A 20701-nucleotide genomic window follows, 5' to 3' on the forward strand; every position below is an offset into this window, starting at 1 on the left:
TTAGAACACATCTTGAGATCCCCTAGTTCGAATTTGCACTCCATCAAGTGTTTGAACGCAAGAACATGACAACCCTCAAGAACATGAACAACCCTCAAGACCTGCCGTTTTGTAGATGCTCTGACCCAGTCGTCTAGCCATCACAATTTGGCCCTTGTCAAAGGGGCTCAGATCCTTACACTTGCCCATTTATCCTGCTTCCAACACATGAAATTCAAGAACCGAATGTTAATTTGCTGCCTAATATATCCCACCCCTTGACAGGTGCCACTGTAACAAGATAATAAATGTTATTCAATTCACCTGTCAGTGGTTTTAATGTTGTGGCTGATCAGAGTATATATACATTGCATCCGGAAAGTATTCACAGCGCTTCACTTTTTCCTCATTTTGTTATGTTACAGCCTTATTCCAAAATGGATTATATTCATTATTTTCCTCAAAATTCTACAAACAATACCATAATGACAACATGAAAGAAGTTTGTTTGAAATCTTAGCAAATTTATTCAAAATAAAAAAACAAATCACATGTACATAAGTATTCACAGTCTTTGCCATGAAACTCAAAATTGAGCTCAGGTGCATCCTGTTTCCACTGATAATCCTTGAGATGTTTCTACAACTTGATTGGTGTCCACCTGTGGTAAATAGAGTTGATTGGACATGATTTGGAAAGGTACACACCTATCTATATAAGGACCCACAGTTAACAGTGCATGTCAGAGCACAAACCAAGCCATGAAGTCCAAGGAATTGTCTGTAGACCTCCGAGACAGGATTGTATCAAGGCACAGATCTGGGGAAGGGTACAGAAAAATTTCTGCAGCATTGAAGGTCATATGAGCACAGTGGAGTAATCATACGTAAATGCAAGGTGATTGGAACCATCGGGACTCTTCCTAGAGCTGGCCGCTCGGCAAAACTGAGTGATCGGGGGAGAAGGGCCTTAGTAAGGGAGGTGACCAAGAACATGATGGTCACTCTGACAGAGCTCCAGCATTTCTCTGTGGAGAGAGGAAAAACTTTCAGAAGAACAACCATTTCTGCAGCACCCCACCAATCAGGCCTGTATGGTAGAGTGGCCAGACGGAAGCCACTCCTCAGTAAAAGGCACATGACAGTCCGCCTGGAGTTTGCCAAAAGGCACCTGAAGGACTATCAAGACCATGAGAAACAAAATTCTCTGGTCTGATGAAACAAAGATTGAACTCTTTGGCCTGAATGGCAAGTGTCATGTCTGGAGGAAACCAGGCACTGCTCAACACCTGGCCAATACCTTCCCTAAAGTGAAGCATGGTGGTGGCAGCATCATGCTGTGGGGATGTTTTTCAGTGGCAGGAACTGGGAGACTAGTCAGGATCGAGGGAAAGATGAATGCAGCAATGTACAGAGACATCCTTGATGAAAACCTGCTCCAGAACCTCAGACTGGGGCGAAGGTTCATCTTCCAACAGGACAACGACCCTAAGCATACAGCCAAGATAACATAACGAGGGGCTAAGCGACAACTCTGTGAATGTCCTTGATTTGCCCAGCCAGAGCCCAGACTTGAACCCGACTGAACATCTCTGGAGAGATCTGAAAATGGCTGTGCACCGACGCTCCCCATCCAACCTGATGGAGCTTGAGAGGTCCTGCAAAGAAGAATGGGAGAAACTGCCCAAAAATATGTGTGCCAAGCTTGTAGCATCATACACAAAAAGACTTGAGGCTGTAATTGGTGCCAAATGTGCTTCAACAAAGTATTGAGCAAAGGCTGTGAATACTTATGTAGACGTGTTTTTTTTTTTCATTTTTAATACATTTGCAAAGATTTCAAAAAAACTTCTTTCACATTGTCATTATGGGGTATTGTTTGTAGAATTTTGAGTAAGATAATGAATTTAATCCATTTTGGAGTAAGGCTGTAACATAACAAAATGTGGAAAAAGCGAAGCGCTGTACATACACATATTTGTAAAGGCTAACAAACTTTGTGAAAATCTAGCTGATATCAATCAAGTAATACATCCTCCACCCTTTATGATTTCTATAACATGTGGATGTTGGAAAAATGAAGGATTTCATTTTTGTTTTGACATACTGTAGATAAAATGAAAAGTTGTTTTCCCTTTAACAGATCTTAACATGAAATGGCCCTGTCAGAATCAATCAGTGAAGGTCAAGGAGGTGAAAATTTAGATGACACATTTTTGTGAAAATAATACAAAATTACCAGAAATCAAATCTGTGCCAACCACCATTATTGTCACATCCAATAATCAAGTCAGTCAGATGTTATAAAACACTCCAGCTATTACAGGTTGTTTTTCTGTTAAAGCATCATTTTCTGTGAAGCTGCTTTGAAAATGATCTGTGTTGTGAATAGCGCTATACAAATAAAAAGGACAACTCAAATGTGTAATCACCAAGCTTCACAATGCATGGAATCAGCCTTTGTTTAGATTTCGTAAACTTGTTGTTATAATGTTATTCAGGTCACAGCTGACAGGTAATTAATTATATTAAACTTTGTTGATTTCATCTAAATAACAAGATTTTTCTTTGTTGTGCAGGCATTATTGACAGGGATTCTAAACCTGAAGAGGTGAAGAAACTTGTGGTATGTCACAGTTTGAGGATGGAATAATTTCCTTCAACTCATTAATTGTAATCTAGTTTTTTTCTGACAGATTTGTGAAACACTGGAACTCCCTCTGAATCTATACCAGCACATATCTTTCACTCCACTTCATTGTCTTTCAAAAAGATCTTTCATATCTTTCACTCCACTTCATTGTCTTTCAAAAGTTGCTTATGACAAGCTTTTTCTTGGTTAATATTGTTGTTTTTCATAATGCTTATTGACTGTTTGCCCATAAAAATTATGTAACAAGTTAAATAATCTGTGGGATGTGCTGGACCAACAAGTTAGATCCATGGCGGCTCCACCTTCCAACTTACAGGACTTGAAGGATCTGCTGCTAATGTCTTTGAGCCAGATACCACAGTACACCTTCAGGTGGCTTGAAGAGTCCATGTCTCGGCGTGTCTGTGCTGTTTTGGTGGCACGCAGAGGACAAACAGTATATTAGGCAGGTGGTCATAATGTTTTGGCTTATAAATAACCCCTCCGTGTCAGCCTTCCTTTCCGTCCGCCCATGATGACAGGTGGAAACAACGACAAATAGTCAGCTTTACCTTCCTTCTGTGCTTTTCAGCAACAAACTGGTTATCTATTCAGAATAACTGTGGTATCACTTCTTCTGCATTGTCCACATGAAAACTAGTTACTCTCTTGTTGCTCTATGCTCATTCTTGACTTTTTCAACCTCTGAGTTTGTTCTTCTATTGGACATTATTTTTATTAAAAATAAGTTGTCTTTTCACGCACAACACATGTGCATGCATAGGCAAAGGATGCAACTCCCTGTTACAATACTACACATTGTTTCAAAGCTGTCATGATAATACCAACAGGTTTTTGATCAGGCATTACAAACGGTTACCCCTTGGGGACTTGATTTCATGGGTGAACTAATTTGATCATGACATCAGAACTGGATCATGGACAAAGTCTTTTTAGCAAGTCAGCAGAGACTAGTTAGCAGAGATTGGCCACTTCAATTAAAATTAATTGATGAAATGGGAACATCCTACAGTCAACGGATGTAGAAAGAAAGTCCCGTCTTATAGATAAAAGAGACAATCACCTTTTAGATACAGACATTGCCTGTCGATCAACTTGAGAACACACATTAAAAGCGGAATTTCCCAGCTTCTAGAGCTAGTGTAATCTGAGGTAAAGGTTTGAATAATGTTTTCTGATCATAAATTTGACCAACCATTTTGGAAATGTTTGTCTTTCCCCATTCAAGTAGGGAGCTGCTCTTGAATGTTAGATAGAAATAAAGCTGCTTGAGAGTATTACAAAGATGGCCCTGAGTTGACTGACTTGCTAGAAAGTCAGTCCACTTTGCCGCCATCTTTGGAACGCAACCGGGCAGCTATTTTCCATGTAAACAAGCGGCATACAAATGCCGCTCAAATTTCTCCCATTAGTTTTGATAGCAGTGGCCTGTCTCTGCTATATAGTCTCTGGCAACGGATCACTTATGATGACCGCTGATGCTGTTAAACTAACTGCTGAGTTTTGCACAGATGATTGTGACGCTATTTTATCAAAATCAGTTGGAGGGTCAGATTAAAGTGATTGGCGGGCCACATTGAATCACCCACTGACTTACATTAAATAAATTAAATTGTACTGGGAGACTCTGAAAAACTGCCGGCACTTTGTAGACTAAATAGAAGTGCAGGTACTGTGTACCGGTGAGTACTCACCCACTTCAAGCACTGATCGTAATAGTTTTATTGTTACAGTCAATGTTTAAATCAGTTTAAAACTGACATTATTCTTTCGCTTACCTGGGTGAGCTGTGGCATACCACCAGCATCAGCCATCTAAATAAAACACAAAGAACATCATATTATTAAAGTGTTATAAAATATATATATATTATAATATAGAGTGCAGTATAAAAAAAATACGAATTTGTCAAACCTTATACACAAGATAATCAATTTACAGGGCTGTGAAAAAGTAATTGCCCCTCCCTGATTTCTTCTTTTTGTGCATTTTTCATACTAAATTGTTTTAGATCTTCAAACGAGATACATCAAAACAAAGGCAAACACAAAATACAGTTTTCAAATATATATATATTTATTTATTGAAGCAAAAATTGTCTATATCACCCATGTGAAAAACGAACTGCCCCATAAACTTAATAGCTGGTTGTGCCACATTTAACAGCAACAACTGCAACCAAACGCTTCCGATAATTGGAGATCAGTCTTGCACAACGCTGTGGTGGAATTTTGACCTACTCTTCTTTGCAGAACTGCTTAAGTTCAACCACAATTTTTGAGCATGAACTGCTGTTTAAGGTCCTGCCACAGCATCTCAATTGTACTCATGTCAGGAATTTGACAAGGCCACTCCAAATCTTAAATTTGACTTCTTTTGTGCCATTCAGAGGTGGACTTGCTCCTATGCTTTGGTTCATTGTCTTGCTGCATAATCCAGTTGTGCTTGAGCTTGAACTCATGGACTGATGACAAGACATTCTCCTTTCGGATTTTCTGGTAGAGAACAGAATTCATGTTTCCCTCAATTAAGTCGTCCTGGCCCTGAAGCAGCAAAGCATCCCCACACCATCACAATACCACCACCGGCTTGACCATAGGTATGATATTCTTTTTGTGTAATTCTGTGTTTGATTTATGCCAGATGTAACGGGACCACTGTCTTTCAAACAGTTCCAGTTTCGACAGTCCACAGATCATTCTTCCAAAAGGTTTGAGGATCATCAAGGTGTGTTTTGGCAAAATTCAGATGAGCCTTAATGTTCATTACTGTGCCAAGCTTTCTCCAGGATGGCTCTCACTGTGGTTCTTTGGAGTCCCAGAGCCTTTGAAATAGCATTGTAACCCTTCCCAGACTGATGTATTTCAATCACCTTTTTCCTCATCATTGCTGGGTGTGTCTAATCCGGCTGGCAGTAATCAGGCCTGGCTGGGTGTGTCTAGTCCAGCTGAACACAATCATGTATGCAGTTTCATAGATTTGCAGATTTAGTAACTAAGGAGCAAATACTTTTTCACACAGGCCCGGTTGGTATTGGATAATCTTTTTGCTTCAATAAATAACATTATCATTTAAAAACTGTATTTTTTGTTTACTCAGATTGCCTATGTTTTATGTTAGATTTTGTTAGAATTTTTTTAACAATTTAGTATGAGATATTTCCACAGCACTGTAAATAAATTATATCTGATATTGCCCAATGTTGTGGTATGTGTTACAGTTCTTGGAGCATCAAAATTAAGGTCCACACCTTGAGGAATGAGGTTGTAGTTGGATCTAGTTTGCTGTTACACTCCACCTAGTGAGCAGAAATAAGAATGCAGTGAGATAAAACGATCGTATTTACCAGATGTGGGGGACTGGAGTTCCAAATTTAAGGAATTGTGACTTGCTTGACTAAATAAAGAAAATGACTTGACTTTGACTTGAGAACCAGTGACTTGAGACTCGACAATGCATGACTCGACAATGACTTGAATGTTTTTTTATTATTATTATTTTCAATAATGCGTTTAAAAATATTGCAACATCAATTAATTAATATGAAAAAATGTTAGCCCACCAGCACCACTGATCTACACCAGCGCAGTTAACGCTGTGCTCACAATGTGCCAAAATGACAGAAGATTGTCGAGTTCCCAAAATAATCTCCTTTGGATATAAAGATTTAGAATTGGACCGTGTGAATAAAAAAAGTATGAAAATATGCAATGCAAAAAGATCATTTTTATCAATATCATATCAGAAACACCATTTCATCGAATTACATCAGACATTTCAAAAACCACAAGGAAAGGTATGTAACTAATTTAATTATCATTTCATTATCCAGAAAGATTCATATGTAAAACTACTGTCCAAATTTTTGAGGGTTGTCAGTAAATTAAAATGATTCCCGATTAAACTCATGTATTAAAAAAAAAAAAAAAAGAGAGAGAGAGAATGACTGAAAGCTGCAAACGATGCGTGTTCCCCTGTTCTCGCTTTATAGCTAAAGAGGAAAAGCATCAGTTTTTGCGGGAAGCGCATTCCGACACTTCTTCGGATCATGAGGAGGATCGCGATTCTCTTCCCGCCTCAGAGCTTTCCGTCCGGAAAAGAGAGACCCCCCCAGAACACTCCAAATTAGGGGATAGATTTTATCTTCCAGTCTAAGAAAGGGAACGCCTCATGAGTCCCTTCCCTTCTTTGATAACCTCCATGAAGAGCTTTCTCGCTCATGGAGGAACCCCTAAAAAAAAAAAAAAAAAACATTTCTTCCCGTGTTCACATACCCTCGACATCATTATATTCGACTATCGTGGGTGCTGAGGCATGGGGGTATTCAGTGATGCCGCCGGTCAGAGAGACGCTTGCGGGCTATCTCTCGCCGGGCTCAGCATCGTCAATTAAGAAGCCCTCTCTCCCCTCAAAGCCTTTTAGGACAACCTCCACTTTAGTGGGAAGGGCTTATCAAGCAGCAGGTTAGGCTGGTGCTGCTCTGCACACTATGCTGTTTTACAGGCATACCAGGCTGACCTCCTGGACGACCTGAGTGTGGGTTCTGCACGAGCAAGCCTCAGACCCGCCTCTGTCCTGTCTGAAGGGAGGCTCAAAAGCAAAGCATGGAGAGTCGTGCTCCTCCTCCCAGGGACTGGGGACAGTCTCACCGCCCTCGCCAGCCCCCGAAGCAAGACCTCAGGACTATAATTTCTAGTAAGAGAAAACCCTGATGGTCTTGCGCCTAGATTAGGGGGTAGCTCCCCTCGGGATGGGGCGCGTGCTTCACTTCACCCCTCCCGGTACCCCGTCGAAGCCCCTCCATTCCCGCCACCTCTTGGTGTTTCGGGTTGCAGAGGCTTCCGTCAAAACTGGGTGTTTTCGCTGTTCATGCATTTTATTCAGGACGCAAAACACTCGACGACCCCTCAACAGGAAGTGTTAAAATCGGAAACTTCTGCCATATATATTCTTTTCTGTGGGTCTTATAAGGGCATCAGGATTTAATTCACTCGCCGCTTTTCCGTGTTTCAATGGCGTGTTCTCACTACCGTAAACCGGATTTCTTTTTTATGTAAAAAAACCTCAAATCTCCTGGTTAAAGGGGCCATGGTATGTGTTCCCCTTCCAGAGAGAGAGTTAGGTTATTACACTAAATACTTCCTGTTTCCCATGGAGGGTGAGGGGTGGCGTCTGGCTTAGATCTTAAAGCTTGAACTGCCCGTGGGTGAACTACCAAGATGGTCGTGTCTCAAGCCCTACAACTCGTTTGGCTGGTCACCATCGATCTTATGACGCACTTCTATACTTCATTTAGAAGTTCTGCCACAACATGGAAAGTTCCTGAGGTTCGCGAAGTGTTCCAGGGTCAGGTTCTTTCACTCGGCCTAGCCCTTTTTACCCACACATTCACAATGCATGATGTAGCGCTGGCTCCTTGCGACTCCGGGGCATCAGCATTCTGAATTATGTAGACGACTACAGGAACTGCCAGGAACTGGCAGTTCAGCACAGGGACATCGTCTTAGCTCATCTGTTTCTCTGGGGTTGAGGCTCAACGCCAAGAAAAGCGTCCTCTCTCCCACTCAGAACACTGTCTATCAGGGCATCTTATGGAGTTCAATCGCAATGTGGGCACCACTGTCTCCTGCTAGGATTGAGTCCATTCAGATCACCCTCAGCAAAGTCAGGCTAGGTCAAGTTTGCACTGTTATCAGGATCAACGATTTCCAGGTCTCAGGGCAACCGCGTCCTCGGTGATCCCTCTGGACCTTCTGCTCATGAGACCGTTTTTGTTGTGGCCCAAAGCCAGGGGATTTCTTCCAAGGCCCAAAACCCCGATAAGCTAATAAGGGTTACGCGCCTCAGGCTTCGTTCCCTTTCTATGTGGTTCAGACCCCGGTTTTCTGCCTTGGGTCCCACTCTAGGTGCGTCTTGTTGTCGCAGGCTGCTAACGACAGACGCCTCCCTGACGGGCGGGGTAGCGGCCTTAAGTGGTCGCCCAGCTTAAGGGGATAGGAGGGTTGTCAGCTCGGTTGTCACAGTAACTGTCTCAGGTTGATGGCTGTATTTCTGGCCCTGAAATACCTCCTCCTGAGGCTGCCATGTCTTGGTGCGGGTGGACAATACAGCGGTCGCCTCTTACATAAATCATCAAGGAGACCCACGTTCTTGTCAGCTGTATTTCTGATGCGTCGGATTCTCCTTAGGGCCCAGGGCAAGCTCCTGTCACTCAGGTCAGTTATATCCCTGGATGCCAGTATGTGGGAGCAGATTTACTGTCCAGACAGAAAATACCAATGGGGGAGTTAAGAACTTCACCCTAAGGTAGTAGTTGCCCAGAGTTCGCCAGCAAGGGTTTTTGCCTCTTACTGATAGCACCACGCTGGCCAAACAGGGCTTGGTTCTCAGAGCTAATCTCTTCCCTCGACGGCTCGCCTTGTGTGATTCCGAACAGGAAGGATCTTCTATCTCAGGCAGAGGGCAATATTTCATCCCTGTCCCGAATTGTGGAATCTTTCATGTTTGGCCCCTAAGGGTACCAACTTAGGGACACAGGGCTTTCTCCTGAGGTTATCGAGACCTTTTTTAAATGCTGGGATTTTTCCACTTGGAACAAGTTTGGGTGAGATCTTAGGGCAGAAGAGAACCTCTTCGCCTCTATGAATAGCGCAATGTCTCCTCTATTTCTCCCTGAAATCACCTAGCCACCTTGGGTCTGGATGTTAAGACACATACATGACCAAGTATGCGTCTGTATGCGTTTCTTTCCCTGGTTTCTCTGCTCCTGGGAGTCTTGGCAATGTTCACCAGCAAGGGTCTTGCCTCCTTTTAATGGTGCTGCGCTGGCCGAACAGGATATGTTTCTCAGAGTTAATACCGAGTGAGGTTCACAGGGTTTTTTATCTTGAGGTTATCGAGACCATTTCAAGTGCTAGGGCTCCCTCCAACTGGAACTGATCTGGGTAGATTTTTCAGGGCAGAAGAGGACCTCTTCGCCTCTGTTGATAGCGCAATGTCTCCTCTACTTCTCCCCCCCCCCCCCCGATCGTGGTGACGCATACATAGCATAAATGTGCCTGCATGTGTTTCCTTCTACTAAAGTTCATATTACAGAGCAAGCTAACTGCCAGTTTGCTTCAGTTCTGGATTTTCTGTAGAAAGAACTGTCAGCGGGCACTTCGCCACTTCCAGGTTCTATGTGGCCACTGCGGTTTGCCACGGCTTGGTGGGCGGGGTGCCCTCAAAGAGGCATCCTCATTATTGCTTTTAGGGTTTTAGGTTTTATAGGTTTTAGGGCGCACTCTACCAGAGGGCTCTCCACCTCTAAAACCTTGGCTAGAGGTCTCCCTCTGCAGCAAGTTTGTGATGCGGCAGATTGTCCTCTCCGCACAAATTCATTGGACTTTTATAGTTGGGATGTTCTGTCACTCCGGGCTCTTATGCCCTTGAGTCGACATCTCAAGCACATGTCTGGACAAGTTTGTGATGCGGTGGGCTGGTCCTCTCCGCTCACATTCATCAGTTTTTATGACAAGTTTGTGTTGCAATAGGGTTCTCATTGTACACATTCATGGAACTTTATGGGTTAGATGCTTTGCTACTCCGGACTCTTATGTCCTTGAGTCAACATCTCAGCCCATGCCTAAACAAGTTTGTGATGCGGCAGGTTTTCCTCTCCGCACACATTCATTGGACTTTTATAGTTTGGATGTTCTGCACTCCGGGCTCTTATGCCCTTGAGTCAACATCTCAGCCCATGCCTAAACAAGTTTGTGATGTGGCAGGTTGTCCTCTCCGCACACATTCATTGGACTTTTATAGTTTAGATGTTTATGTACTCCGGGCTCTTATGCCCTTGAGTCGACATCTCAAGCTCATGTCTGAGACCTCTCGCGTTTGTGAGTACACTGCACAACCGTAGGGGTCCGGACAGCCCCCAGTGCGGTGGCGTGGGTATTGCGTTCCCCATAGCGCTTGGCAGCGCAGCATCATAGTGACGTTTTTTGTAAAGGGAACGTCTCGGTGTCATGTGTAACCCTTGTTCCCTGAAAAAAGCGGAATGAGATGCTGCGTTTCTTTGCCGCACTGGGACGTCCCAGGACTGCTCTTCAAAAAGAAGTATCTGACGACACCTGGTGACGCATACATTTATGAGTACATCAGCCAAGGCTATAAATTCCGGTCAATGTTCATTGACGTGTTACACACATTATTCACAGCTAGGATTGTTCCCCATAGCGCTTAGCAGCGCAGCATCTCGTTCCGCTTTTTTCAGGGAACAAGGGTTACACATGTAACCAGAGACGTTTTTTTGCATAATCTGTTTAAAATATCTTTACATTATTGTGTGGAACTAATTGCGAGTACTCTTTAATATGTAAAGAAACACACACCTCTAACTACACATTATGTCAATATGTATAGCTTATTAAGAAAAAATACTGGATAATGTAGCAGCAAAATTAACAGTAATTCCAGTATAAGTCATCAGTAGAAAATAATAATAATTTTTTTTTTTTTTGCAAAAACTTTTCAATATGTATCTGGACTTTAAAGGATTCAGATCTCCTTTTTGTTCAATTTAGTTGTAAGATATCAGCTCACTTTTCATTCACAAAGTTATTTTTGGAACCCATTCAACTCAAATATTATTTTCATTTGTAAGCAAATGATAATAATAATAATAATAATATATTATAATAGTAATATACAGTAATATATCTCAATTGTGTACCTTTAACTATTAAACCCTCATGCTTTATTTTGACATTCTGAACTCTCCAGGAAGTCCTGTGAGTGTGTCTGATTATAGGCAAGTTCACAGTAGTTTAATTAGCTTCTTATTCAAATTCTGGTTTAAAAAAAAAAAAAAAAAAAACCTCCAGTGCCAATCTAAATGCATATTATAAGTGAACCAAACTTTTGATTATCTACATCTGAGATGCTGTACTTGAGTAGCACACAAATATTGAGCACCGCATGAAGGCTAAAAATATACACAAGTGTGTGTAAACAGAGCAGCACCATTCAATAACGTGCTGGAGCTGCGCATACATGTTACAGTATCTCACAAAAGTGAGTACACCCCTCACATTTTTGTAAATATTTGATTATACCTTTTCATGTGACAACACCGAAGAAATGACACTTTGCTACAATGTAAAGTAGTGAGTGTACAGCTTGTATAACAGTGTAAATATGCTGTCCCCTCAAAATAACTCAACACACAGCCATTAATGTCTAAACCGCTGGCAACAAAAGTGAGTACAAGAGTTAGAAGAGGCTTCCTTCTGGGACGACCAATTTGACTAATTTGATGCAGTGTGCGGCATATGGTCTGAGCACTGACAGGCTGACCTCCCACCCTCTGCAGCAATGCTGGCAGCACTCATACGTCTATTTCTCAAAGACAACCTCTGGATATAACGCTGAGCACGTGCTCTCAACTTCTTTGGTCCACCATGGTGAGGCCTGTTCTGAGTGGAACCTGTCCTGTTAAACCGCTGTATGGTCTGCAGCTCAGTGTCAGGGTCTTGACAATCTTCTTATAGCCTAGGCCATCTTTATGTAGAGCAACAATTCTTTTTTTCAGATCCTCAGAGAGGTCTTTGCCATGAGGTGCCATGTTGAACTTCCAGTGACCAGTATGAGGGAGTCTGAGAGAGATGACACCAAATTTATCACACCTGCTCCCCATTCACACCTGAGACCTTGTAACACTAACGAGTCACATGACACCGGGGAGGGAAAATGGCTAATTAGGCCCAATTTGGACATTTTCACATAGGGGTGTACTCACTTGTGTTTCCAGCGTTTTAGACATTAATGGCTGTGTGTTGAGTTATTTTGAGGGGACAGCAAATTTACACTGATATACAAGCCGTACACTCACTACTTTACATTGTAGTAAAGAGTAATTTCTTCAGTGTTGTCAAATGAAAAAATATAATCAAATATTTACAAAAATGTGAGGGGTGAGATACTGTATATATTTACTTCTTAAACAGCCTTTTGTGATACACAGAGCTATCGTATGTCTTCAAGTGGCTTTGAATGAAATGCACGAGTCATATGAACTACTTTAATTGGATTTTTATGGTTCGTTTATGTCATCCCGATACGTTTAAAAGCTTCAGTATCTGAGCCGATACTTATCCAGGTATCGGATCGTTGCATCCCTAATTATGACTTCTGAAGTCTTTAACTAAAGCCCTCGAATGCAATACTTTTATGACTATTTTATATAAATGTTTCTCTGAAGGGAATGGATTGTCTTCAGAAAGGTTTAGATGGCATTTTCTTTTCATCTTACATCCTATAATTGTCAGGATGCCTGTTTGATCAGCCTCGTTGTGTTTGTGTCTGTGTCGTTGTTCGTACGTAGCGCTTGGCTGTCTTGTTTGTCCGCCCGCGCGCTTCGGCGTGTGGTGTTTGTGTTCGTTCACCATGTGTGTCTGCACGTGTTGTTTTCCATGCGCGCAACTGTCAGCTGTCGCCCCTCCCTCTTGTTACCTTGTTAGTTCAAAATTACACTCACGTGTTACTCCTCATTAGCCTTTCTTTATATTCCCCTTGTGTTTTTTGTCTCTTGCCAGATCGTGTTTTTGCTTGTTGTTATTCACGTCTTGCTAATCTTGCTTTTTCTTGCTGTTAGTGGTAGTCTAGTTATCTAGTCAATCTTTATTTTTATTTTTTCTTCAATTTTGATTTGCTTTGGATTCCTAGGGTTTTCCTATTTTGTATTTTCTTTTGGTGTGTCTTGATCCCAGCTTGTTCAACCCTGATTTGATTTATTATGTTTATCTTTATTGAATATTTCTATTATTTTCCTATACATTATGGCATAGTTTATAGGTTTTTGCATTATTTTTCCTCATCCCTGGTGGCTTGCATTCCGAGCAGTTTAGTCTTTTCCCTTTTTCTTTTTCTTTTTTTTCCCCTCTCCAGTCTCACCGTCTTCCAGGCTGCTGGACAGAGCTTATTCTCCTGCCACCTCCAGGCTACCAGCAGTCATCTCCCTTCCCCCTTGCCGCGCCTCACCTGCCAACACTGCCGGTTGCTTCCCCCGTGTCATTCGCCACCATCCTTGACCTCTTTTATGGACTGCTCTTGGCTGGGAGTTCTATGGACCTAGCCTACGCTTTCTGAGGCCGTTATTATATATGGACATTATCCTGTCCGGCTCGTGCTTGTTAATTTCCCAATAAACCATGGTGTACCCTGCAATTGAGTCCTCTTCTTTCTGAATCCTGACAATAATGCCTAATAAATTATTGTTTATAAGCACAGGGCTGCTTTGTGTACAGGAGTTACCAGGGTAAGAGCTGTATTTCTGCTGTATAAGCGCCACCTACTGTAAGAGAGCAAATTTGCATTTTCATTCCGACTGCCGTTTTTGTAAGATCAATGTGAAAATCTGACCGCATTTTTACACAGCATACATGCAATGTTATACATTTTAACCGGTTATTTATAAAAATCTAAACAATTAAGATAATAAGGTATCTAGAAGTATTCACAGTATTTTTTTAAGTGGCCACGATAAAAATACTGTGCATGTTCATTAACGCAATTTACTAATATATATATATATATATATATATATATATTGTATAACACACTACTGTTATACAATTCATATAAAAAATGAATGTAAAGATGTATATAAGTTCATCTTTTCAGAGCAAAAATAAATATTTATTTCAAAAATGAACCTCTATTTATTTTAGTACTATGGCTTGACTCGACTTGACTTGAAACTCATCAGGACTCGACTTGACTTGCTTGAGGTGAGTCACTGACTTCACTTGCTCGATTTGTCTGCACTGCACTTTAGACTTGACTTGAGACTTGATGGTTAAGACTTGAAACTAGCTTGTGACTTGAACATGTGTTACTTGCTCCCACCTCTGGTAAATACCAGAGGTGGGAGCAAGTAAATACCAGAGGTAGGCCAATTCGAGAGTCACAACTGTTAGTAACAGTTGTGACTCTCGAATTGGCCTATTCATAATATTTAACATTTTACATAGTATTGGTTTGAAACTGTATGTACAAATAACTGACACCACTTTTCTTTTTTCAACAGTTAGAAATAACCCCTGTAACCATCGGCACATTTTAAACACCATGTCAAGTTAAAAATAACTTATTTTAAAAACGCATGTTGAGACACCTGCGCACTGTTTCATTCTTTGCGCTATCTTGATTGTTTTTAGAGCAGTTGTCACAAAGATTTAACAATCTGAACAAGTACAGGCTGCATAGAGGGGACTGTTGCATTGTTTCATATTATTCCAGATTGTTCTGCAAACAGTTGAAGTTTCAGCAAGTAAGGGAATTATTTTTTCCCCTTCTGCTCTAGTTTATTAAGAGGCTGCCATGCCTTGTTAAAACTGTACTTGTTTACTCTGTCAGTACTGTTATGAATGTTGCCTATATGCTTACATAAAATACAGCCTATTGCAACTGTACATGCTATGAGAAGAAATTAGACCGTAAGCTATTTCGGGTTCGGGCTTAAAATCTAACAGTATCGGACAGTCTTGGGTATGGGTCGGGCTTCATTTTAAGTCACGTGAAGACCTCTAGTCCAGATCACAAAATATGGGAGCAGCGCTGATGAAAAGACCGTGACTGGACCTATAACTTTTGAATGACAAACAGCTTGAATTGAATATGTTACAGACGTAAAAGACAATAATTAGTCCACTACATTCACACGGCACAGTTTTAGTGATTTTAAGTCCTGAAAATTATCATTTAAGTCACAAAATTTTTGGAATGTGGTTGTCATACTCGTTTATAACTAAATATCAAATATCATAACTGAACTAAGTGTGAACATATATTCTGCTGCTGTGTGAATGCAGCAAATGTAAGTATCTGTCAACAAAGGGTTTTGACTGTAAATAATATTTATTTAATATTTAAACTTACGACAGCTTCCTCATAGGGAGCTTGATCACCAACCACCAACATCACAGGACATCTAAAAGATAAGTGAAAGGTCAAAAGTGAGGAATTTCTGTAGGACAGTATTTTATTCTAGATACTGTATATTTCTATCTGCATTCTTACTTAAAAGTGTTGTTCCTGTCAATATCCAGATCTTTGCGACTGAGACACAAAAAACAAAAAAACAAAAGTTTGATTATTCTGTTGTTCAGATTGAAAGTGTTTGAATTTAACTTTGTCTGTGTGCAATAGAGGAACAATCATAACATGAATCTGGGATCAAATGGGTCATCAGGTTTTTAACAACTTCATACAAATTGAAACCTGTTGAAAGTATAATTTGTAATAAAACTATTTGTATTAAATTATAAAATGTATTATTCGCTAGTAAAATAAATATTTTCACTAGTAAACTCAGACTTTTGCACCCTACTGTATGTGTGTGTGTGTGTGTGTGTGTGTGTGTGTGTGTGTGTGTGTGTGAGGGTTAGGCTTAGTGGTAGGGTTAGGGGATAGAATCTATAGTTCATATAGTATAAAAATCATTATGTCTATGGAGAGTCCTCATAAGGATAGCCGCACCAACATATGTGTGTCTGTGTGTTCAGATTTTGCTATACTTGTGAGTGACACATTTTTGAAAATGTCCTCACAAGTATAGTTAAAGTGCAATAAAACCAATTTGTGAGGACATATTAGCTGCTCCTCACTATGTGTGTGTGTGTGTGTGTGTGTGTGTGTGTGTGTGTGTGTGTGTGTGTGTGTGCTATTATACCCAAGGTAACTTTTCCAGAAGAGTTCGATATTGGTGAGATTGGCCGCTTTAGCGATTCTCTCTTTATGTGACCGAATAAGCTCTGTGTTTGCTGACATCTCTTCCTGTAAACAAATGCACAAGCAAGAGTAAGCATTTAATGTTTACAGATCTTCACAATGGATTTCACAAAGATACAAAATGCCATCTCCAATACACTATTGTTTTCATATAGAAGCAGATAATATGCGCATGCGTGCACACTCACATGTTTATTAGCTATCTAAATGAGGACATAACATTGGCTTCATTGTTTTTTAACTAAGGTGATTATAGTTACTATAGACCAGGGGTATTCAATTAAAGTTTCAAAAGGTCCGGTCTCTACATTTCCTTCCAGAAAAGGTCCAGAAAATAATAACTTGCACAGTGTCAGTAGTCAGTGTTTGTAGTCTGCTAGCTTTTTAGCATCGCTTTTATATCTGTTTCTGGCATTTAATCCTTAAGTTATTCTGACAATTGCTTTGAACTGTGGTAACTTGAATAACTGATTATATATTATTAAAGCCTTATACACATCTTTAAAATGTGTGTAATAATTTATCCATCTTGTATAACCAATTAATTAACCAGTGTGATTTGTAACCAGGGATTTTCATGTTTTGTTACCTACACATATAATATCCATGAAAGAATGCCATGCTTGGTATGCAACGGTTTGCTTGGTTACATAGAGAAAGCTGATGACAACGAATATAATGTCTCTTGAACCATTTGCATGATATAAAGTTAATGATTAAACATGCACTATTTTGAGTGGAAATTTTGTAAAATAATCTGAAACAAAGGAACATTAAATCAACTGTAGGAAAAGACAGCCCAATTGACCATGTGACTCATGGTTTAGGTCATATTTAGCAAACCGCTATCACTTTGTCTATGTAAATGAGGAATTGTCAAACCAAACAAAAGTAAAATATGGAGTGCCACAGGGATCAGTTTTAGGGCCTCTGCTTTTCTCCATGTATATGCTTCCCCTGGGAGATATTATCAGGAATCGTGGAATAAGTTTCCACTGCTATGCTGACGATACACAACTTTATATTTCTTCAAAACCTGATGAGATTTCACAATTCTCAAAATTAGCAGAGTGTATCAATGAAATAAAAGATTGGATGACCAGAAATTTCCTTCTACTCAATTCTGACAAAACAGAGGTTCTAATTATTGGACCAAAAAACTCTAAAAATAAGCCACTAAAATATAATTTGACTCTAGATGGATGTACTGTTACATCATCTTCAACAGCAAAGAACTTAGGTGTTATATTTGATACCAATCTGTCCTTTGAAAATCAAATTACAAATGTTTGTAGAACAGCATTCTTCCACCTAAGAAATATTGCTAAATTAAGGCATATTCTCTCGGTTGCTGATGCCGAAAAACTAATTCATGCGTTCATGACCTCAAGACTAGATTATTGTAATGCATTACTGGGAGGATGTCCAGCAAGATCAATAAATAAACTTCAATTGGTTCAAAATGCAGCAGCCAGAGTGCTGACGAGAACCATGAAATATGATCATATTGGCCCCATTTTATCATCGTTACATTGGCTACCTGTTAAATTCCGTATTGATTTTAAAATTCTGTTAACTACGTACAAAGCTTTGAATGGTCTAGCTCCGCAGTACTTAAGTGATCTTCTGCCATGCTATATTCCAACACGTTCATTAAGATCGTAAAATTCTGGCCTATTAATAGTTCCTAGAATATCAAAATCCACTAAAGGAGGAAGATCCTTTTCATATTTGGCTCCTAAACTATGGAATAGTCTCCCAAACACTGTTCGAGATGCAGACACACTCTCTCAGTTTAAGTCTAGACTAAAGACTCATCTATTTAGCCAGGCATTCACCTAATTTATCCTCCAACCCAGAATTAGGCTGCTTTAGTTGGGTCTGCCAGAACCAGAAACCAGAAACATTGAGCATGATCTCTAACTCTGCAATAAATTAAATGGCATCTACGCTTACATCTTTTTATTTGTTTCCCTGTCTCAACCTCGGGACTCCTATCCTGAGGTCACCAGAACCGGCTGGATCCAGCACCATTCCTGCTTCATGTTGGACTCCACTGCTATATGTCGTTGAATGATGATGATGACTAAATGCAGCCGGTGCCAGCCAAACATCACTTCAGTCTATTATGACGGACTTCAGAGGATGAAATGATGCCAACTCCAACCTGCATCAACTCGGTCTATTTATGGACTATGATCTTGAAATGAAATGCTTAGACTAACTATTGCCAACAAAAGCCTTCATCAGCCAATTAACAAGGACAATTGCATCTATGTGAACTTCTGCAATTAATCAAGATGGACTTCAAAGATTTTGGTCATTAATCTTACAGTTCAAACACAATCGATGTTTAATCACTGACCCTTAACACTTAGTTTAATAATTTTAAACCATGATTTTACCTATACATAATTAATATTTACAGTACATTCATAACGTTAGCCAGAGGGGAACTGGCCCCCACAGTGAGTCTGGTTTCTCCCAAGGTTATTTTTCTCCATTAATCTACATCTTATGGAGTTTTGTGTTCCTTGCCAAAGTCGCCTACAGCTTGCTCACTGGGGTTATTAATACAATTATCATTAAATTATTTTTAAACACTATTAAAAATCGTATTTTATCTAAATTACACAATGATGATTAATCGACTTTATAGACATTACAGTTTTATCGTCTGTTAATGCTGATATTCTGTAAAGCTGCTTTGAAACGATGTGTGTTGTGAAAGGCGCTATACAAATAAAATTTGTACTTCTCTTCTGATTGGTGCAGGACACCTTTGGGGATGCAGCCAATTTCAGTTCAAATGTTTCCAAACAGTACAAACAGGCTCTTTTTCTTGTCATCTTCCCTCTCTGCTTGTCTCTCCTGCTCTTCTGACTTCTCAGACTTCGCTCTGACTCCCTCATGGTCTACTCTGGATCTCGTCAGTACCAGATCCATGCCATGTGAGGTCCAAGGAAGCTCGGGACTCGATGTCCCGAGGAAGCTCGTAACTCTCTACGGTTCACACACCCATGAGAAGGCCTCGCTTCAAAGCCAACCTCATCATTCATACAGACAATAACTATCCGATCTTACAGAGGTCCAAAACATCGACTGAACGATCTTTCGACCAAGAGCCAAGAACCAAGCAACACAAAGAATGCAAGGAAAGACCACTACACGCAAGTACATCTCTAATCTTGTGCTCAAAGTGCTGGTCTATTTGTTAAATACTGTGGGTAATCTGATGTAGACTCAAATAAGGTTAAATGGTTTTAAGGAATTGTCAACAGACAGAAAGTTCATTTTCACTGTATTGATCATTTATTTCACATTCTGTCACTCTTCTCACCAACCTGTCTTATGTATATATGTGTTAGATCAGATTTATGTTTGGCAAAGCATTAAAGTTTGTCTGTATTCAAAGATGAATGACTGTGGTACATTTTGATAAATAATCTCATCCCGGTTTCTAAAAGATTTCTCTTTAAAGCTGTATCTAAATACGTGTGATATTATTTTCAATTCGCCATAAGAATAATATCACTCCAATAAGTGAATTAATCATAGAACTTGATGAAATAACAGAAAATATAAATAAAGTCATCTCTAGCACTCTTGATAGTGTCGCTCCCCTTCGATTAAAGAAAATTAAAGAAATAAGCCCTGCACCATGGTACAATGATCACACTCATGCTCTTAGGAGAGCAGCTCTGAAAATGGAGCGCAAGTGGAAGAATACAAAATTAGAAGCACTTTGTGGTGCATGGAAGGATAGTTTCTGTAGCTACAGACAGGCACTAAAAGCTGCCAGGTCAGCATATTTTAGTAAACTCATAGAAAATAACCACAACAATCCTAGGTGTTTATTCAGTACTGTCGCAAAACAGGTCAGGAATAAAGCCTCAACAGATCCAGATACTATGTCGCAGCAAAAGAGTAATGACTTCCAGGGTTGCCAACTCTCACGCATCTGGCGTGACACTCACGCATTCAGCCTCAATCTCATGGTCTCACGCTCAACAAAGAAATCTCACGCTAAATTAGACATTCTTCTGTGCTGTATTTTTTTTTCACTCATGTGCACTAATATTTCCGAATTACTATAAACAAGTTCAGGCTCTTAACTACTGATTGGACCACTGTGTCTAATGCCTTTCTCTGATTGTTGATTCGCTGGAAAAATTTGTCGTCGTACGTTAGTGACGTCTGCTGTCTATTTATTGGCATCTTCCATAGCATCGTCACCTTCAACGCCAGGAAAACGTTTAGTGGCCTGTTTGGTGTAGAATCAGCAATGGTTATCTAG

At 40.2% G+C, this 20701-nt stretch overlaps 1 protein-coding gene across 1 annotated transcript in view; it reads right to left on the minus strand.

Annotated features, from left to right (window-relative positions):
- The window catches only part of ndrg2 (NDRG family member 2), a 118013-nt gene that overhangs the window by 18547 nt on the left and 78765 nt on the right, over positions 1 to 20701 (minus strand). Inside the window, exons 10-14 of the mRNA XM_052141889.1 lie at positions 16346 to 16449; positions 15694 to 15732; positions 15553 to 15604; positions 5882 to 5929; positions 4410 to 4445 (exon numbers count right to left, since the gene is read on the minus strand). Of these exons, the coding sequence (XP_051997849.1) occupies positions 4410 to 4445; positions 5882 to 5929; positions 15553 to 15604; positions 15694 to 15732; positions 16346 to 16449 (279 nt within the window). The remainder of the gene's footprint in view (positions 1 to 4409; positions 4446 to 5881; positions 5930 to 15552; positions 15605 to 15693; positions 15733 to 16345; positions 16450 to 20701) is intronic.

This window comes from Xyrauchen texanus, chromosome 2 (assembly GCF_025860055.1).
Source record: "Xyrauchen texanus isolate HMW12.3.18 chromosome 2, RBS_HiC_50CHRs, whole genome shotgun sequence".
Lineage (NCBI taxonomy): Eukaryota > Metazoa > Chordata > Actinopteri > Cypriniformes > Catostomidae > Xyrauchen > Xyrauchen texanus.